Source organism: Lytechinus variegatus, chromosome 19 (genome assembly GCF_018143015.1).
Source record: "Lytechinus variegatus isolate NC3 chromosome 19, Lvar_3.0, whole genome shotgun sequence".
Lineage (NCBI taxonomy): Eukaryota > Metazoa > Echinodermata > Echinoidea > Temnopleuroida > Toxopneustidae > Lytechinus > Lytechinus variegatus.
This window is the reverse complement of record NC_054758.1, coordinates 15,333,421-15,355,988: the sequence shown is the minus strand read 5'-3', so window position 1 is coordinate 15,355,988 and position 22,568 is coordinate 15,333,421. Positions and strand designations below refer to the sequence as shown.

The following is a 22,568-nucleotide window of genomic DNA, read 5'->3' as shown; positions in this document are numbered from 1 at the left end:
ACCAAAGGCTACAACGCACCTGTGTATTTTTTAAAAACTTCTTTAGAAATTGAAAGCTACATGAATTAATTTGTGTTTCATTGTCATCCCATCTTTTTAACCTCCATGGTTCATCAATTAGAAAATTATTGTGGCGATATTTGTTGTTCAACACCCTTGCTCTCGTTCGGTTGCTGGCACGCTGTACCTGCTTTTTCTGAGGACAGTTTGATCATGACATTTTCCAAGCCCCTACTCAAAAAGTGGTATTTTCAAGAGCAGAGTTAGGAGTAGATAATGCATGTATCTGCTGGGGTACATCTTTCCCCCATTCAGTCACATATATGCAGAAAATAAATTTCATGGAATGTACAGAAGAATAGATAATTAGATTTTACTACAGTATTTGAATGAAGAAAAGTCTTTCAAGCTTCTCTCTTGCAGATCGATCTCTGAAGAGCAGAGGGGGTGACAGCAATTGTTGTATTTGCCTTGCTTGGGGCATAGCTTTCTGTATTTATGTAATCACATTGTTGTGCCAGACATGCAAAACATTAGGTTAAACTCACAGAATATACCTTAATATTTCAATAAATATGTTTTATAAGAAAATACAAGGGATTAAGATGACAGTCTATACCCCCTCATGTCAACTGAGTTTTCCAAGCTTACCCCGCGTGGACCGATCTCAACAGAGCAAAGGGGGTGACAATTATTGCATCTGCCCTCTTAAGGGCATAGAATTTTTTACATTCCCTTTCAGTCTCCTGCAAGCAGAAGATCAGGGGCCCGTTGCAAAAAGAGTTGCAATCAATATCAAGCGCATCTCACAAAATCATGCGCAACTTGATTTTCAACCAATCAACAGTGCGCATTTGGGACTTGCATTTGATGTTTTGACTTGTGTTTAAATGCAACTCTTTCTGCAACGGACCACTGATCCTCTTTCACGGAATGTGGAAAAGAATAGACCTTACTATATCAATAAATAAGAATACTTTCATCAGAAATAGCAGAGATTGTGATGACTGTCTATCCTCCGTCATGGTCACCTGCGTTTTCCAAGCTTCTCTTGTGGGGACCGATCACGTAAGAGCAGAAGGGGTGACAACAATTAATGGATCTACTTTCTTGGGGGCATAGCATTTTTTTGCAGAATCTTTTACAGAATGTACCACAAGGTGGATCATTAGATCTTACTACAGTACATGCACTTGGATGAATAAAAGTCTTTGTCTTTCACCCCTCAATCTATCATGTTTTCCAAGTTTCTCTCACATGGACAGAGGGGGTGTTAGGTTATTCTGTCTGCCTTCTTACGGCATAGCCTCCTTAACATCCCCTCTCAGTCTTGTGCATGCAGATGAATGGATCATTCAAATGGAATGTACAGAAATACAGATCTTACTTTAAGGAATAATAGTCTTTCAACAAAAAGAAACTGCAATGACTGTCAATCACCCCTCATGTCACCTGCGTTTCCCAAGCTTCTCCCGTGCAGACCGATCCCTGAAGAGCAGAGGGGGTGAGAGCGGTTGTTGTATCTGTCTCCTCGATGAGGTAGCGTTGGTCCTCTTTCCCCTCCCTCTCTGGCCCCTCCCCAAGGGGGTGGTGTGCTCCTGGGGGGTGTGGATCGGCATCCATGGTATAGGGTTGCAGTAGCCGGGAACGGCATAGCTCGTCTTGTCTTGGTAACCTATGTATAATAATAATAAAAATAGGCATTTATATAGCGCCATCTATCTAGAAATATTCTATTCTGAGGCACGTTGTTATTATTACCCCAGCTATAGCTTAAGCTGCCTTTCAGTGCTCGTGCATTTCAAGGAATTAATAATGCCAGGTACCCATTCACCTCACCTGGGTTGAGTGAAGCACAATGTGGATAAATTTCTTGCTGAAGAAAATTACCCCATGGATGGGATTCGAACCCACAACCCTCTGTTTTAAAGTCAGAAGACTAATCCACTGGGCCACTATGCTATTGTATACAATGTATACAAAAAAAAAACAAATACATGTAAAAAGAAAACATAACAAGTGGAATGCCTCTGGCCGTCTCACCTGCATCACGCGGTTCAATATAGCAGCAGTGCTGACTTTGAATACTACTCTAACTCGCACAAGATGTTCAGTGATACATGGTTACTCTTATGTCCACTTTTTATGAACTAGACCAATAAACTTATAGAGATATGATGGTTATTCAACAAAAAACCCCAACATGGCCAAAGTTCATTGACCTTACATGACCTTTGACCTTGATCATGTGACCTGAAACTCGAACAGGATGTTCAGTGATACTTGATTACTCTTATGTACAAGTTTCATGAATCAGATCCATAAACTTTCAAAGTTATGATGGTAATTCAACAGATACACCCAATTCGGCCAAAGTTCATTGACCTTTGACCTTGGTCATGTGACCTGAAACGCGCACAGGATGTTCAGTGATACTTGATTACTCTAATGTCCAAGTTTAATGAACTAGACCAATAAACCTTCAAAGTTATGATGGTAATTCAACAGATAACCCCGATTCGGCCAAAGTTCATTGACCCTAAATGACCTTTGACCTTAATCATGAGACCTGAAACTTGCACAAAATTTTCAGTGATGCTTGATTACTATTATGTCCAAGTTTCATGAATCAGATCCATAAACTTTTAAAGTTATGATGGGAATTCATCAGATATCCCCAATTCGGCCAAAGTTCATTGACCCTAAATGACCTTTGACCTTAGTCATGTGACGTGAAACTCATGCAGGATGTTCAGTGATACTTGATTAACCTTATGTCTAAGTTTCATGAACTAGGTCCATATATTTTCTAAGTTATGATGACATTTCAAAAACTTAACCTCAGGTTAAGATTTCGATGTTGATTCCTCCAACATGGTCAAAGTTCATTGACCCTAAATGACCTTTGACCTTGGTCATGTGACATGAAACTCTAATAGGATGTTCAGTAATACTTGATTAACCATATGGCCAAGTTTTATTAACTAGGTCCATATACTTTCTAAGTTATGACGTCATTTCAAAAACTTAACCTCAGGTTAAGATTTGATGTTGACGCCGCCGCTGTCGGAAAAGCGGCGCCTACATGTATTAGTCTGGTCAGTTAGCGAAATTATGTGGACACGGTGGACAAAAGCGTGATTTTTTCTCCAGACCTTTGTTTATGTATAAGAATTAAGAATGGGGTATGCTCCAAAAAATCTGGCTGCAGGAACAGTGAAAAAATGGGTGAAAATGTCAGAATTTATGAGTTCAGATTTGTCTGATATATAGACTAGCGCTAGTGCAAAATTCAATAGCAGTGCATTATTTTGCATTGGATTAGTTCTTGAATTCAGACCCTTTTTGAACAGATCTTCTGTTTGTCCTTGCATCTCAATGCACCAAATATCTGAATGAAGATGCTAACCAAGCCGAAGGGTGACGGTGGAGGGGGTTGAATGTTGGTGTGTATGTACATATTTTGGTCTTGGGGTAAAGGTGTGCAAGACACATTTTTTGCATGTGTTAGAAATTGTGTTGCCATGGTAACAGTGTATTATTGCAAAAATAAGGTAAAAATCTTGCAGTTAGAACCACTTCCTCTGTTTTTAACCGATTCTCATGAAATTTGGCACACACATTGGCCTTGAGGTGAAGATGTCTAAGACACACTTTTGTGTGTCTTTCAGAAATCTTGTTGCCATGGTAACAACATATTATATGGTGAAAATTGGGAAAAAAAATTACAATTCAAACTGCTTCATCAGTTTTCAATCAATTCTCATGAAATTTGGCACACACATTGGTATTGAAGTAAAGATGTACTAGGCACTTTTTGTGTGTGTTTCAGAAACTGTGGTCATGGTAACAAAATATCATATGGCAAAATTTAGGTAAAAAACTTGTTATTTGAACTACTTCATCAGTTTTGAACCAATTCTCGTGAAATTTGGCTCACACATTGGCCTTTGGGGTAAATATGTGCAAGAACCCTTTTTTTGCATTTGTCAGAGAGTGCATTACCAGGGTAGCCACATATGATAGCCAGAAATGTAGGAAAACTTATTGTGGATCAAACTTCTTCCCCTGTTTTTAGTCAGTGCTCATAAAAATTGGAAGAAATATTCATCTTAGGGTAAAGATTCATATTAAATTCTAAATGTCTTCTCTGCATTAAAATATGGGGGTATTAATCACCTTCATTAATATTTCTGGGTTTGGGGGAAGGGGCAGGATTAGTCCTTTAAATCTGACATCAAAGAAGGTTAAAGGCAGTGGCCATTAGAAACATAAAAATGATAAACACTCTTAAAAAATGCATCCCTTATGGGCATATAGGCTGGAGGTACACTGGGTGAATATGAAACCTTCCGCTGAAGCAGAGGAGTTCCAACACTGGCAAGCAAAACAAAATGTGTACCCCTTCTACTTTCAACAGCTGATTTTCCAAACCTTAGTTCCACCTCCCCAAGATGTGCACCTCTCCCCATACCACTTTTAGTTCTACTTCCCCATGCTCAAACCAGTCTACACTTGTCCCTTAGGGGTCAATGCATTTTTAAAGCTAGACATTACTCTTTTTTTGAGGGGGGTCTTTAGAAAATGACCTCATAAAAATTACAGTTAAAGGATTATGACTAAGAACTTAACCCCCCTGAAAAAATAGGGGGCTGATATACTTTTTTAGCAGAAAATCCCCCCCCCCCTTCAAAGGTAAGAAGAGTCCTTTGCACTTCAGACCATTCATTTGAAGTTTAATGCATTATGATTTGATAAAAAAAATGTTTACAGTACCCAATTAACCATTGTTTATTTATATTCTCCTACTCAGTCTTTTATTCATATTCATATTCCGTTCCTACTCTTTCTTTTTAACTTTCACATCACTCTTGATTTTGAGCTTCACCATGCCATCTCCTTCTGTTTCCTGTCTCTCTCTAAGTATATTTTTTCTGACATATTTTAAAGTGTACCTTTAATCATGCAACTAATTATAGAAATATAAATATATACAAAAATCTCTGCACTTGTTTTAGAAATTCACTTGCAAATCCATGACCATGACTCAGTAACATACCATATCAAAAATATACCTATGTGCACAATAGATTTTAGCCTTATATTTTCTTTCATTTATTTTTTTTCAGTATATTTCTGTGACAGCCCCTGCTTCATGCTTCAAATAAAACATTGATTAATTGGACACCGGAAACATTTTTTTTTCAAAGCAGAATGTTTGAGGCTTTAAATTAATATGCTGAAGTGTAAAGGATTCCCCCTTCTTTTTTTTTTTTGGGGGGGGGTTAAGTTCCTAGTCGTTATAATTTCCTTTTACTCTTTATGTGGCAATTTTCTAAAGCCCCCCCCCCCAAATAAAAAAATGTAAGGGGTGTTTTTTTTAAGAGTGTTTAAGTTCCTCATGGTCATGGCCTTTAACCTTCTATATTTTTTATGTTGTCAGTTTTTAAGGACCTTCTCCGCCCCCCAAAAAGCCTATAAATATCATTGAAGGTGATTAATACCCTGCGCTATTATATGACGTTATAAAGGGGAATCAAACCCAAATAAACACTTGTTTTAGAGGAAAATGAAAAATCAGACAAGTTTATAGGTCAAAGTTTGAACAATATCGGACAAACCATAACAAAGTTGTGAACATATTAAAGTTATAAACATTGGTAATCACTATACCCATGAAGACTTCAAATTGACCGCATATGTGATGTCATAGTGATGTAAGAAGGCAAGGACCACTCTTCCATGTACTGGAATAATTAATTAGCTAAAATTTCTTTTTTTTCAAAAGTTTTACTTCAAATTATATCTTTCATGACGACATAAAACATACTACCGGGTTTATATTACGGCCCCAATGGAATAGGGATTTAGGAGAAAACCAAAAATCCTGATAACTAAGTACTAGTCTTATGGGAAAGTTGTCCTTGCGGCCTCACCCCTTGTCATAATTTACTTACCCAGTTGCCAATTTGAATTCTACATACTAGTAGCCTTAGGGATCTTAATTTTAAAGCAGCCATAACTTTATTTTGCTTGTCCGATTTCTTTAAAACTTTCACCATTCTTATTTTTCTCCTTTTCCATGCACACAACATTATGACCAAGGCTTGATTCCCTTTTAATACTGAATATGAATCTTTACCCAAAATGAATATTTGTGTCAACTTTTATGAGCACAGGCTGAAAACTGAGAAGTAGACTGATCCACAATGAGTTTTCCCCCTATTTCTGGCTAAATGTGGTTACCAAGGCAATGCAGTCTCTGACAAAAGGTTCTTGCACATTTTTACCTCAAGGCCAATGTGTGAGCCATAATTATTTCATGAGAATTGGTTCAAAACAACAACAAAAAAAACTGATGAAGTAGTTCAAATTGCAAGGTTTTTACCTAAATTTTGCCATATAATATGTTGTTCCCATGGCAACACAATTTTGGAAACACACACAAAAAGTGCCTTGTACATCTTTACTTCAATACCAATGTGTGTGCCAAATTTCATGAAAATTGATTGAAAACTGATGAAACAGTTTGAATTGTAAGGTTTTTTCCCCAATTTTCACCAGATAATATGTTGTTACCATGGCAACAAGATTTCTGAAAGACACACAAATATAAGTCTTGGACATCTTCACCTCAAGATCAATGTGTGTGCCAAATGGCCAAATTTCATGAGAATCGGATGAAACAGAGGAAGTAGTTCCAACTGCAAGATTTTTACCTTATTTTTGCAATGATACACTGTTACCATGGCAACACAATTTCCAACACATGCAAAAAATGTGTCTTGCACATCTTTCCCCCAAGACCAAAATATGTACATACACACCAACATTCAACCCCCTCCACCATCACCCTTCGGCTTGGTTAGCATCTTCATTCAGATATTTGGTGCATTGAGATGCGAGGACAAACAGAAGATCTGTTCAAAAAGGGTTTGAATTCAAGAACTAATCCAATGCAAAATAATGCACTGCTATTGAATTTTGCACTAGCGCTAGTCTATATATCAGACAAATCTGAACTCATAAATTCTGATATTTTCACCCATTTTTTCACTGTTCCTGCAGCCAGATTTTTTGGAGCATACCCCATTCTTAATTCTTATACATAAACAAAGGTCTGGAGAAAAAATCATGCTTTTGTCCACCGTGTCCACAAGTAGGGCATTTTTGACGCTAACAGACCAGACTATATAGTCTCACTTTGCTTCGCAGGTGAGACAAAAACTGACAACTACAGTAAATAACTACAAGGCAGTATCACAAAATATGTATGCCTGACCCTATGACCAATCTGAAATAATTTGTTCCGTTCTCAGGTCTATATACATTAAATATAAAAAAATAAAAAGATCAGTGCCAATTGCATTATTTAATTTTTGGCATTATGAAATACATCATCTTGTTCTGTTAAATAAAGGTCAAATTTACTTCAGCTTGTTTTGTAAACAAATTTTTGGCATTACTCCTATGTGTTTAAGATCGCTTTTTCGATCTGTAATCAAATCATAAGTCAGATAAAAATGGAACCATTGGGATTCGAACCTGCCGTTTACTGCTTTCCGCGCAGCGACAATTGAAGCCTCTTTAGCTTTATTTTTAGATCTACGCTTTTTAAAAACTCAAGCTTTTAGCTCATCAAGATGCCGATCATGGAAAATGTGAATGAAATTTGTTTGGCCCCCCTTCCCCCTAATGACAAAAACAGTATCTGCCCCTGAGAGGCCCTACATAGCCCATACAAATGGTATTATGGGGCCTATTTCTCTGCACAGGAAACTGGGCAAATTCAGCATAGGAATTACATGAGGTCGACGGGCGATTTTGTCCTCATGACAGCCAAGCCCAAATCACCTCTAAAAGTTCCCCTACAATACATGCACGCTTTGGGGCGTCCATTCTTTCTAAAGTCGCCCCCAAGATGCGTCACAAACAATATTCAAGATTAAAGAAAATCATCATTCTATCTAGATGTACGGCAGAATAATGATCTTGGCTTTGACTGCATGACTGCTTGTTGCCTCTAAATAATAGCCCTTAAAATGAGAGAAATAGCCCCAAAATTCTGCGATCGGCATAAAGAGGGGAAAAAAAGGTAGCCCCTAAAAAATAAAAATAATTTCCTTCCCTGCCCGCAATACTTTGCTGGATAATGGCACACATACATTTTCACAGTAGGCCGATTCCATATGTGTCATACAGGATATTTCGGCAACAGTTTCTTGTCTCTTAGCTGAATGCTTGAGCAATAAATTTTTTTTTGTCAATGATAAAGTAAAAGTGGGTAGTCATGTGAAAAACTGATAACCAATTGAAAATATTTGATAATGGGTTTATTTACACAAAATAAAGGTGAAACTGTTGTGTGTTGTACGGGACCCAGAATGTCCCGTGCGACTACACAACATTTTCACCTCTAATTCACCAACGACGACATATTTTTGTTGGTTGTAATTTTTTTTACATTACTATCCAGTCGTACTTTATTATTACTGCAAAACAAACTTAAGTTCCTCATTTCTTTTGACAGCATGTTGAAAAATGTTGTGAAAATGGCTGATTTTTCGAGCATGGAATCGCCCCATACTTTAATACACATGTGTACGTGCATATGGGCTCCTCATGATTAGGATCGATGCTATGGGAATTTAAAGGTCAAGTCCACCTCAGAAAAATGTTGATTTGAATCAATAGAGAAAAAATCAGACAAACACAATGCTGAAAATTTCATCAATGTAAAATAAGAAAGTTATGACATTTCAAAGTTTCGCTTATTTTCAACAAAATAGTTATATGAACGAGCCAGTTACATGTACATCCAAATGAGAGAGTCAATGATGTCACTCACTATTTCTTTTGTTTTTTATTGTTTGAATTATACAATTTTTCAATTTTTACGAATTTGACGATTAGGACCTCCTTGCCTGAAGCACAATATGTTAAAATAATGGAATTCCACGTGTTCAGGGAGGAATGAAACTTCATTTCACATGACAATGATGAGAAAATAAAAATATTTCATATTTCATATAATAAAATACAAAAGAAATAGTGAGTGAGTGATGTCATCAACTCTCATTTGGATGTAACTGGCTCGTTCATATAACTATTTTGTTGAAAATAAGCGAAACTTTAAAATGCCATAACTTTCTTATTTTACATCCGATTTTGATGAAATTTTCAGTGTTATACTTGTTGAATTTTTATTTTATTTTAATACAAATAGCGAATAGGCATGAGTGCGATGGTGCGAGATTTCGCATGAGGTGAAAGAAAGATGCTCTATTCAACGAGGCGTTGGCCGAGTTGAATAGAGCGTTTCTTTCACCGAATGCGAAATCTCGCACCATTGCATGAATAAGAATATTCGCTATTTGTGTTGTACAACGCCTCGGAATCCAGCGATAATATGGAAAAAAAAAAGAGTTTTTCCCTCCAGTAATCTACGAAAAGGGAGCAAAAATATTGAAAGCGAAAAGCAAAATCCCACAAGCGCACATGATCTTGGACAGCAGTGCGCATTTAGCCAACGGGCTGTACGCGCATTGTCATCTTATTCAATGAAATCGCATTGTGACGTCACCTCCTAAAGCCGTGCAATGGTACATTTTGGATGGTACGTCTTGTGTGCAACGGTATGAATGTGTGACATTCAGCCTCCCATTTGATCGCGTACAACAAGCTAAGTAGGCGTTGTACAATACCTTTGATGCAGCCTCGTGGGTAGGCAAAGGGGCTAGCTAGGGGGAGTGGCCTCGTCTTGGCTTCCTCTTTCCACTTCAAGTACGCATCCTCCGCCTCTTCTTTCCTCTTCCTCTCCGCTTCTTCCTTCGCTTGACGTTCTTCCTTCTCCTTCTTCACCCTCATCTCCTTTTCTGCTTTCTTCTGGCTACTCCACGCTGCATAGTTCTCCTTGCAAGTAAAGGGAAGATAATGAGGTTACACGGGCCTAATTACAACTGGCAGGCAAAAGATATTCATTCGAGCCAGCCCATTCTCGATTTTTACATTTGATATTGCTGATTGACAAAAATAAATGAATATGATTGACAATCTAGCGCTGATTATAGGGAGGGTACCTCGTGAACTTCCCTTTTCCAAGTTGGAAAGATATATCACCACTTAGGAACGATTTTTTACTGGCGGAAGAATTAGGGCCATTTTACTCTCTTAAGTGATGAATTTGATCCTGTCAGATGTAGTCTTCATAAATGCTGATTCCTTTTAAAATGAGCCGGTCGAGGTACCCTTTTCTGGTCAGATATTGAATGTCAGACGTATATCCTGTCCACTGGTATTAAACATTAAACTCTTGAATTTTCTCCTTATTTTTAATGATATTTTTAAATGCCACTTTAACACACGAGTCTATGGGAAATGAATGAGGCCTGTGATACCATGAGATACAAGATAATAAAATTAGCTGTAAAATAGAGTTGCAGTGTATTGTGGGTAATAAAGCAAGTGTCAGACTTGCCACACAACTCCATGCAGGATCTGAAGCCAAAGCATACACACATTGTGCTGCACTCAACCCCGGTGAGGTGAACACTCTAGCACCGATATGGCGGCTCAGCTACATCCGGGTTAATAATATGATACCAAATGATTAGAGCAGTAACTCTATGATAAAATTATGGGAAGTCCAAAATCTAACATTGTTTATATTGTACATTTCTTATGTTTACTATTTTGTTTCCTTTTTGCTTTTACAATGATGAAAAATACTTCAAAATACTTCAGTTATCATTCCCAGACAAATTTGGTGTCATATGAGTTAATAAATTGGATGTGAACTGTTTATAGGGATACATGCCCCAATTGGCTCTCCATAGTTAAACCGCAACTTTAAACCAAGGTCTAATTTAAACCTGACTTCAGAATACTGGCCTATGAGTATAGTAGCTGCGCTATATAAATGGTCCATATAATTATTCTCATTATCATCATATATATACAAATGGTACCTTTGCTTTCTCTTGTAGTCTTCTTTTCTCTTCTGCCTCGAGTTGTCTCTTCGTCTCTTCCAGCCTCTGGTTTGCTCTTTTGGATTCCTGTTCTTTCGCCGTCCGCTCCTCGATCCACATATTGACCTTGACCCTGATGACCTTTGCTTTCTCCGCCTTTATCTTTTTCTCTTCAGCCAGTTTTAGCTGCTTCTCCCTCTCTAGCCTAGCCTACAGAGAAAAAGATGAAATTAAGGAGAAAAAGAGAAAGAGAGACATGTAATTCACAAATGAACTGCAATATAGAAGACTTGTTGAAACAACTATTCCGACAATCTGCTCGGTGACTTTCACCTTGATGAACTTTGCTTTCTCAGAATTCTTCATCTCTTAAACTGATTTACCTACTATTCTCTCTACCTTGGCCTACATGTATGGATAAGAGAGAAAGAATGAAATTGGAGAAAATCAGATAGAGTCATATCATTTCAGAATAAACTACTATATTATCAATCAAGATTTAATGAATTTCTGGGAGCGTTTCATAAACATTTTTGTACAAGTTGTCAGGGGCCTGTTGCAGAAGTTTTGAGTTGCGTTTGATCGCAACTCTTTCTGCAACGGGCCAAGATCTGACAATTTTCCTTAATTCTGATTGGCTGAGAAGCACTGTAACTATGGAAACTGTCGGATAAAATGGGGCTTGTCGGGTAAAACGTCTGACATGTCCTTTTGAGAAACGCTCACCAGTCTCTTAACCCCCCTCTCCTCAATCCATATGTATACTTTGACCTCAACAGTCTTTGGTTTCAAACCTTTCCTCTTCTGGATGTAAGCATGTGGTGTGTGTTTGCATGTGTGTAGAATATTCATTTGCAGTAAAAAAAACACAGAAATTATAAACAAGTAATTTGTGAATGGAACTGTCGTTCAAATTCCATTTTCATTCCCCCATTTGTTTCTATCATTCAAAGCTCTTAAAAACTTTAATCAAAGTAAAAAATGGCAAAACAACAGAAATTTTTACATTTTGTAACTCAAGCCCCTCATGTTCTTTTACCGAGGCTTTAATAGGATATACAAAAAAAGCTTTGGCCATTTTTAATTTAATGATGCATTCCGAGCGCATGGAAGAATGTAATGATTAACCTGTAGAACTAAAAGAGAGATCTACGTATAAATGAAAAGTGTAGTGCTGAAATGGTGGTTTCATTCGCAAAATTGAAAGGAAAACAGTGTGATCATGCCTAGTGTTGAGAACACTGAAGTTGACCAATCTTTCAGGATGGATGCGTAGGAGTGACATTAAAAATGAGGGCAGAATTTGCACACAAGTATGTGTACATGTACACCTGTGCACATAGGGCGTACAACCCAATAGCGCGCGTTCACAAAATCCATGTGCATGCAGAAGATGTACCGCTAGTACTGCGGCGGATGATGGTATCAATTCGCCCATTGCTAACCACTTGCTGAGAAACAAAGCATGTGTACTGTTCATCTTGGCTCAAGATGCTCAGCCGAGCAAGGAGTTTCACTCACTTGCGCATGCTCGAAAGAAGCCTTGTGTTATTTCAATTGCTTTGCTTCAATTTACGGATGGTACTATGCCTAAATTGTTACTTTGACAGCCGATCACAGCTTGCCATTTTATAGCATCCATTGTCTCTTTGGGTTCTATTAAATATTGTCTTGTTCTAGCGTTCTAGTCATTCATGCGATTCTGCTCCTATGGTTGCATGTCGAAAAGCTTCACTATGTCCGTTTTCAAGGCTATTTTACATGCACAGTTGTATTATGAGTCATAATGAAACACACAATATCCCTTTATCATCGCCATCACTCACCTTTTCTTTAAGTCTTTTCCTTTCCTCCTTGGTTTTCTCGATCAGCCATTTCTCCCAGGGGCTCAACTGCGGTCCTCTGCCCGATGTTGACTGCGACGTCGAACGAGAGTCACTACTCCTGGGCAATGAGTAGCTGGACGATTTGCTGTAGGTGTCTGTCTGGGACTTTGAGCGAGATGTTGATGGGGACCTCGATCGTGACCTTGAAGTTGATGGCTTTGATTGCCTACTTGAGGAATGTGAGCTGCAAGAACAAGAAAGACATTCAAAAATGTCACACCATTCACTAATAAATTCATGGGGAGCAGTCAAATGCCCCCCCCCCATGGCATTGGCCCTATGTACATGTCCCTACTTGTTCTGGGCCCCGTCTTACAAAGAGTTGCGATTGATCCGATCAATCGCAACTATGGACGGCCAGCAACATCAGCAAGTATTATGGATGTTTGTTCAAAATATTTTCTAGCTATGATGTATATTCATGCATTCAATGTTTTCTTTAAAAATTCACTGTGCTTAAGTTAACTGTGCTTCACTTGTTTACAAAGGACATTGTGCAAATTTCCTGTAGAAAAATAATATAACACTGATGATTTTCCATAGTTACGAGTTATGATTGATTGGATCAATCGTAACTCTCTGTAAGACGGGCCCCTGATGTACCTTTTTCTCCTCTCCCCATCTCTCCATCTTGCTGACTATTATGCATCCTTTTTTATTAAATGGTTAATGGCATGTACTCTACGGTAGTTAAACATTGCACGCATTGTAAACTTTATATGCTGTAGGTATACACAATTCTAAGTGGGGTGTCTGTAATTATCAAATATGAATAATAAGCATTTTTTACATTGTTTACACAAGTTTGATAACTAATCATATCCTTATATGGCCTGTGGCATATTAATTTTATGCCTTTGTTTGCAATTTCCCTTTTGAAAAAGGTTATATTCTTGAAAACAATTCTTATCTGGTGATCTTCTTGATAGTTCTATTCACAAGTACATTCGGTTTTGAAATTAGTTTTGTTACTTATTGTGAAGGAGAGAATGTTCCTTTGTGTTCAGGGAATAGTTTCCTTGGTATCGCATTGCAATTTGTTCCATATTTAAAAACAATTGCTTTGCAAAAAGTCTTTATATAGCAGATTTTTTACATACTGTTCATAACATACATAGCTACTTATTAAAAGTTTTTCTTTTATGACCCAAAATCCTAGTCCACCCGTCCATCCATATTTTATTGTTAAAAAAAGACATGAAATTAAATACTCTGAAAATTAGTATTGCCCAATTGATTGTGGGCCCAGCAGCCACTGTGCAACGCCAGATCGACGAGGCTCTATCCCTTTAATCGTTGAACGCCAAACAGGGTAACAGCAACTTCCATCTTTTAACCTTTTTTGGTCTGACGCGGCCGGGGTTTGAACCCCCTAGCTCCCGGTTGTGAGACAGGTGCTCTACCAACTGAGCCAAAGCAGGTATTAGTAAAATCATTCAAATTATTCCCTGTTGCTTAAATCAAACAATCTAGGAATAAAAATTTTGTTTTGTTAAATTCAGTTGATATCTAAAAACTATTTTCCTTGAATATACTTGAATCTTGATTTTTTTTTTTAAATCATTATACTTTGCTGTTTTTATTTTTTTATTTTATTTTATATTTTCAATATTTTTTTATTCATTTTTTTGTTTAAACCAACACATAACCGTGACAAATGTCATATACAACAATTTATTTCAGACTCTCAAAATTCAATAAATTGACCTACCATATCTGTCTTTAATTGGATAAATGACTAATTCCTGATTTGACCCAATCTGCATTTTTTCTTAAAGTATTAATTTGATAACCTTGTTTTTCTTTTGTTTCTCCATTCATATTACGATGAAGGTTGATTTATATAGAAGTATTGTAAATACAACTACATGTTTGAATTTATTGCTATTTTGTGTTATTCCATGTAGTCACCAGACACCAGCAAATGTGGGGAACTTCTCGACAGAATTTTCAATTGTTTTAGGTGATCCCCAGGCATTGGCTGGTGCTCAATTTTACATTTCTTTTGTAATGTTTCTATTGCTGTCATGTTTTCTTGCCTGGAAATGAAATAAATAAATAAGTTACCTTGACTTGGTGGGTAAAGATGAATAAGAATCAGATGCCCTGTCATCATCATCCTCCTCAGACTGGTTCCTCAACTCATCTTCTGGCAGGTCCTTGATGCTGCTGTGGGATAGGATGGAGAGAAGGGAACGCGTTGATTCACCGGTCTCGTCTAAAGACAGGGATGGGGATGCACTCCCGACCCGGTGATCTCCCCGACCAGCTGAACTTTGACCCCTGGCGACCTTGGGGGTCGAGTGAGGCCTCTGATGGATGTTGTCCCCCATGGTAGTTTTCATCTGCCAAACTGAATAGATTTCAAGAAACAAAAAAATTACATGGCATTGATATGTGTTCAACATGTAGATCTAATAGATCACATGTGACCTGCCACCCAAAACCACCCATAAGTCGCCAGGTAAGGTTCTCTGTAAATAGCCAAAATAGTGATTTACATGTACTAGTAGTCTCCAAAATCCCAAATTAAAAAAATAGCCTATCTGAAAGAGCAATTCTCCTTCATACTGTGAAAATATGAAGTTGAATAAAACAAAAGATACAAGAGTTTCTTGGACACTACTTTTTCGGACTGCATGGCAGTTTAATTATGCACAGTATGCATTCTCATCCCGGGGGGGCCACTTCCATTCACAAGTGGATACCATGCGCGACCATGGGGTCTCGAAAAGCACCCTAAACACGTAATTTCCATATTCTGAAAATGCACCACTTAACAAGTATTGGCGTGTGAAACCCTACCCTTAACAAGAATTGGAAACAAAACGATATACTCTTGGCAAATATTCCCTGAAATGAACCCCTAAACAAGTACAGGAATCAGTGTTGTAGTCAAGGCTCAAACCTCCAAGGCCAAGGCTTTAATACCCAAGGCCAAGGCTTCAATAACCAAGGCTGAGGCCAAGGCATGGAAACCCAAGGCCAAGGCCAAGGCCTGAAAACCTCAAGGCCAAGGCCAAGGCATTTCAATTGTACAATATATGGAAAAAAAATTAGACAATGCTTAGGCGGCATACATGACACACAGGACCAAATGTATAAAAGGTGTGAGCGAGCAAAATTTTTTACCCTTGTACATTTAAAACAAAAACAATTTCATGATAGATCATGTAGATTTAGACATAAAATTAAAATAAACATATAGTTACATATGTACAATTCATTATTGTTCTAGGCGATTCACATTGCAATAATTATTATTACCAAGGTGATCTGATCCTGGCATGCCCATTCTCAACATGTCTTTCTCCTCTACCTGGGACAGGGGAGGCAGAATGTATTTTTTTTTGGGGGGGGAGGTCAAAGCAAAAAATGCACTTACAGTATAAGTCAAAATGAGAATTTTGGTGCAGTTCAGCAAAGCTTTTTTAAGTGATTTATAATTGATAAGACAGATATTTTGATTTAGGCTTTAATTTCCCGCTATAGAAAGCGTAGCGAGCAAGTGGTTTTGAAAAAAAAAATCAATTTTGAAGTTGTAAAACTCAATTTTGGGTCAATTATGGTGCCAATCACTGTTAAAAGGGCATCCTTGCGAGATGTTGTAATAAGAAATGAAATTTAAATATTTTGAGCTGTTTTTGTAATCATGAAAAGGTGTGCATCTTACTAAACAAATTAACGCGAGCACAAAACACAAGCAGAAATTTTTACTGACCAGAAAAGGAAGCTGTTCTGGACTGCATTTAGTGACTCATAAATAGGATACATAACTCACCAATCAAATAATGCAAGCGCAAAGCGCGAGCTCAAAAATTTGTATTATTCCGATCTAAAAACTAGACATTCTAAGCATTTTTTTGTGTAAATTGAATGCGAACCTTACTTAACAATAATTTATGCAAGCACAATCCAAAATTTGTTGATTTTGAAACCTAAAATTTTGCTCTGTATGCCATGCTTGGCCCCTCAAAATTTTTGGCTCATCATGCCATTGATGCCATAGCCCATTTGGAAATGACGAAATTGAAGTTTGTGTTCAAGTTTACCGAATCTTTTCAGAATATCATTAAGACTTAAAACATTCTTGTTGGTCAAAGAAAATAATACAAGGAAAACCTAATGGAATAGAAATCAACCTTGTTATCATTCTTTAGAGTAAGCTATTTTTAAAGTATGAAAATTGTTGTCAAAATTGCAGTCAGAACTGTCAGAATTATTCCTGTCATAAAATCACTATAATCAGTGGCGTACCCTGGGTCACGGCATTGGGGGGCACCAGCAAAAACTTGGAATTGCCTAGTGAGCGCGCAAAGCGCGCCCAGTTGCCAGGTATACTGACCTAATAGAGATATTTTTATAAGGACAGTGCCAATAAACGGACATGTATCTCACTAGTCAAATAATGCGAGCGCGAAGCGCGAGCTTAAAATTTTTGAAATTCAAACCTAAAAAGGGACATTACATACAATCAATCTTTTGTAATCATGATACGTACCTGTCTCGTTAAATAATGCGAGCGCGAAGCGCGAACTGAAATTTTTGTAAATATTGACCCCAAACAGGAAGATTTTAAGGACTATATTTTAGGAATCTTTCATCTATTAAGATTATACACATCTCACCATAGTCATCTAATGGGAGTGCCAATAAGCGCTTGCTGATTTTGTTAGAATTACATCTAAACATGCACATAAAGCACTTGTAATCATGATTAACAATTAACATACCCATCTCACTAATCAAATCTTGCGAGCGTGAAGCGCGAGCTGAAAATTTAGGAAATTCAGACCTAAAGAGGGGCATTTTAAGGCTTGTTTGTAGGAATTCAAGAAGGACTTACATAGTTCACTAACCAAATGATGCGAGCGCAAAGCGCGAGCTGAAAATTTTTGATATTCAGATCAGAAAACAGAAAAAGGAACATTTTAAGGACTGATTCTAGGAATTGATGGAGAGCAGACATCTTTCACCAATCCACTACTGCGAACGTAAGCACGGACAGGAAATGTTTTATATTAAGACCTTAAAATGGGACAATCACTTAAAGTATTCATGAAAAAGAAGCATACTATTGTACATGTAAAAGAATAACTCAAAGTGCGAGGAAATATATTTGGTAGTTTGGTGTATATTGACTTGAAAACGGGAGGTTTTAGTATAACAGGATTATATATCTCGGTAAACAGACAATGGGAGCACCAGGAACAATGAAGACATATGCCCTGAGCAAATTATGTTTCATTTATATGAAAAAAAATGTTTCTTATGTAATGTAACATAACATAATTATAACATTATAATGAACATTGTCTTCTTTCCCACTACGTTTCTCTTCCTTTCTCCCTCTTTTCCTCCTTTTTTTTAGTCAGCTGATGGGGGGGGGGGCACGTGCCCCCATGCCCCCTGTAGTTAAGCCACTGACTATAATCCTAATCATAATTATTATCATTATTATTGATATTGTCATTATCCTTATTAGTCATGATTACGTCATATTACCAATAAATAATATTAATTTTCATCACTTCTCTTTGTTACATAATTATGTGATGATAATTGCAATTGATGGCACTGCTAAGTACACTTACTGCTTCTGCTGACTGGTAGTATTTAGTGTCATTAGATGTACAGAACAATTGAAACATTTATAATTACTTGTATAAAACAAATGAAAGTACAAAATACAAAATGCCTTGAAAAAGCCTTGAAAATGCCTTGAAAATGCCTTGAAATTTCAAGGCTCAAAATCCTCAAGGCCAAGGCCAAGGCCCTCTCAAGGCCAAGGCCTGAATGTTCAAGGCCAAGGCTTTGAAAAAATAGGCCTTAAGGCGCCTTAAGGCCAAGGCCGAGCATCAAGGCACTACAACACTGACAGGAATGTTTTATTGTTACGGGTCCTTCGGTCGTCGGCTTTACCTTATTTGGTTTAGTACGACCCCATCTTCTACACCTCGCGCAAATCGGACTCTAAACACGAAGTGTTGGGGCAAAAAAGACATCCTTTATAAAACATTTGAATTTTCTTTTATCATCCCCGCAAATTCGACCCTAAACACGTAATTTTCCTAGCGAAATAGATACCCTTTTTTCATTATTTTTGTGTTTTTGACACCCTTATCACGTTACGTACGTAACGTGCCCTATCGTGAAAAAGACATCCTTTTTACGTGTTTTTTTGGTCGCGCATGGTATCCACTCGTCAATGTAAGTGGCCCCTCCGGGATTCTCATGCTTAAGTGAACCTCAAACCTTGTTTTCTCCTTATTTTTGAAGCTCTTGCTGAATTTCCTCTGCGTTTAATCAAGTACTTGTCAAGGCTATTGTTGGTCAATTTCAACATATTATTAGATCTTACATGTAGGCCTATATCATTTTAAAGCTTAGGAAATGAATTTTCAATCTAAATAAAAATCTCAATATTCATATTTAGTAAACTTATTGTTGGTTTGGGGGTGGAGGTCACATGTACCGTACTGTAGGTTGGCCTGGGACTTAAGTGTATTTTTGTCCTTGGGTACACATGGCAATTTTTGGGCAGGTACCCAAAAATCATGGTGCATGAAATATGACTGGGGGAAAAACCCCATAGGTGACGTCATCCAGCCACTGCGACGCATGCCAATTTATGAATGAAAATATAGTAAGCATGTGCAATGCAAGCCTCTCATGCATGCCCTACGCATTATTTCTTGCGTTATATCTGACAAATAAAATAAATAAACTTGATTTTTCACATGCAGCCTCTCATATTTTCCTTTTTAGTCTCATACAATCAGACACGTTGATTTTCGTTTACTCCATTCAAACCCCTATTTTTACATTAACAAACAACATTTAAAGCATATTTATTTGCAAAATTATCACTTTAGATGAGTATTCTATAAAAAATCAGAATATTGAAATACTATAATGCAAAAATTAATTAACAACAAATTATTTGATCTCCCTATTGGTATAATAGAAATGAATGATTTTATGAAGAGTTGTCATTTCGAAATTAAACCTCTATAAAAGGTTCAGGTAACGATGAAGACCAGGGTGACCAGACGTCCCATATTTCCCGGGATCGTCCCGTATTTTGCTCCTTTGTCTTGGCGTCCTGACAAACCTTCCCGGAACGCCGATTTGTCCCGTATTTCAGAATGTTGAACAAAATATAGTCAATACATTTAAAAGTGACAAATTTTCATCAAACAACCAAAATAATTATGACGAAGCAGATACTATAAAATCGAGAACTGTAAACTTTTTTGAAGTTCTGCGGTAATTTTCTGAACTTAATGCATTGCAAAAAAAACTGGCCTTCTGCCTGTGTGTGACAGGCTACTACATAGCAAGGCATGTAGGATCGGTGCAGATTCTCAATGGCGCAAACAATCTCACATGATGAACAGTTTTTCCACCAAAATATTCACAAAATCGGCGAGAAATATTCATAATCATATTATGGATTATCAGATTACTGATTTGGAGATGTAATCAGAACAAGTTTATTGAGTTTTCATAACTATATAAATCTAGTAGTTGTTTCAACTTCCGTTTTTAGTCTTGTGACCTGTGCGAACTTATATAATGGGATGGGAGAGATGCCTGTGTATGATGCCGCAATGTTTCCTCTGATTAATAAGTTTGACAATGATTAATTCTTTCCTCCCTCTCTTTCATTATTTTATCTTTTCTTCTACATAATTCCCTTATTTCTTTCCCTCCCTTCCCCCCTTTTGTGTTTTTCTTCGTTCTTTCTTTGTTCTTTTAAAGAATGAAGGAAACATTTTTCTTTCCTTCATTCTTTCTTTCCTCCTTTTATCTTACTTTTTCCTTTCCCTCCTTTATTTTTTTTCTTTCACACATTAAGTTTCCTTTCTTTATTCATTTCAAAGAATGACGGAAATCTTTTTTCTATCTTTTATTACTTTTTCATCCTTTTATTCTAACTTTCTTTTAATTTTTTATTTTTTCCCCTGTTCACTTTCCCCTTTATTTTTTTCTTTCTTCTCTTTTCTTTCTTTTCTTCATTCTTTCATCTCTTCCAATTCTTTATATATTTTTTTCATTTTCCCCTTTATTTTATTCTCAATTCATCTCTTTTCTTTCGTCTATTCTTTCTCTCTTTCATTCTTTCGTTCACCCTCCCTTCCAATTCTTTATATTTTTCGCAAGTCTAACATTGTAGCCTTCTTTGTTGATCTACTTTTGTTGCGACCATCCACTCTTGCAGCGTGCTTTGTTGATTGTCCCGTATTTCTTTTTGTGAAATCTGGTCACCCTGCCCTGATGAAGACTAAATTTTTTATGATGCTATCGATATATCATTATTAAACAATGTCGCAGACAAAAATCAATCTTCCTATCTCGGAGGAATGGTCCTAGGAGTCGGCTACTAGGACGTTTCTACGTATCGCTCATCTCGTCGTGCAACGTCGAGCTCCGGCCTGCGAAGCGGGCAGGAGCTCCCTGGCCTGGCCCTGGGTTACCGAGATCGAGAATCGTCAACCGGCCGGCCGGTGCATCACTGTAGCCTAAACGAGTAACTAAAGAGTTTTATAGATCTAGAGCAGTAGTAAACAGTCAAGCAATACACATTCCATGATTCTCATGGCCATTCTCCTCATCATCATCTTCCATTCAATTACAAAAATTGAAAATACATGTCTTACCATAGCGTTCAGGAAATTTAAAAGAGTCTTTGACTGTGAGGATCTTTTCTTTTGAATTCGCGGGCGCCGATCGCGACTGGATTCGTTACAAACATGTTTAGAGCCGACACGGCTGCCCAACCACGAATCGACCCAATCCAACTGACAAATCGACCGGCTAGACAGACAGAAAGAAAGAAAGACAGAAAGGCAGAAAGAAAGAAAGGCAGAAAGGCAGAAAGAAAGAAAGAAAGAAAGAAAGAAAGAAAGAAAGAAAGGAAGGATGGATTTCAAGGAAGGAAGGAATGAAGAAAGAAAGAAATAAAAAAAGTAAAGAAAAAGAAAGAAAGGAAGGGAGGAAAGCACACGTACACCATAGAGTTAAATACGTACTAAACTCTATGACGTACACTTACCTATATCATACGACTATGTCAAAAGAAATATGTAGGCCTATCTACGTTACTGCACACACAGAGCGAGCGCGAAGCGCGAGCTTATTTTTTTATATTCAGACGTTAAAAAGGAACATTATTTTAAGTACATTTTTGTAATCATGATAAAAAGGCCCTACCTGTTTCACTAAACAAACAATGCGAGTGCGAAGCGTGAGCTAAAATTTTGTATATATAGTGACCCCCAAACAGGAACATTTTAAGGATTTTTTTTAAAGGAATTCATAAAGAGCACACATATCTCACTTTAGTCATCAAATGCGAGCGCCAAGCGTGTGCTGATTTTTTTATAGTATTACACTTACACCCAAACGCATGTAGCGCTTTTGTAGTCATTGTAATCATAAGCACGATACGTATCTCACAGGCTCACTAATCAAAATGTGAGCGCAAAGTACGAGCCAGTTTTTATTTTTTTTTATTTATTTTTTTTGGGGGGCATCCAGATTTAGAGAGGGGCAAGAAACTTGCAATCAATAAATGGCAAGCCTATTTTCAGTCCCTAAATCAGTCATATCTCTTGCAATTAATTGTGAATTCATTACTAATTGCTAATCTGCTCCTTGAAACAAGGAGTGTAATCTGATTTGACACAGCTAAAATGGATCTATTGATTTT

The 22,568-nt window shown here is 37.3% G+C and overlaps 1 protein-coding gene across 1 annotated transcript; it reads right to left on the bottom strand.

Moving 5' to 3' along the window:
- Positions 1–845: 845 nt before the first annotated feature.
- LOC121405938 (coiled-coil domain-containing protein 34-like) lies at positions 846–21,621 on the bottom strand. Its single transcript, XM_041596929.1, has 6 exons — positions 21,517–21,621; positions 14,921–15,206; positions 12,794–13,037; positions 10,968–11,177; positions 9,705–9,912; positions 846–1,675 (listed from the first exon to the last, which is right to left on the bottom strand). The coding sequence occupies exons 2-6, from the start codon at positions 15,196–15,198 to the stop codon at positions 1,449–1,451; spliced, it is 1,167 nt and encodes a 388-aa protein (XP_041452863.1). The 5' UTR covers positions 15,199–15,206; positions 21,517–21,621; the 3' UTR covers positions 846–1,448.
- Between the last annotated feature and the right edge of the window lie 947 nt (positions 21,622–22,568).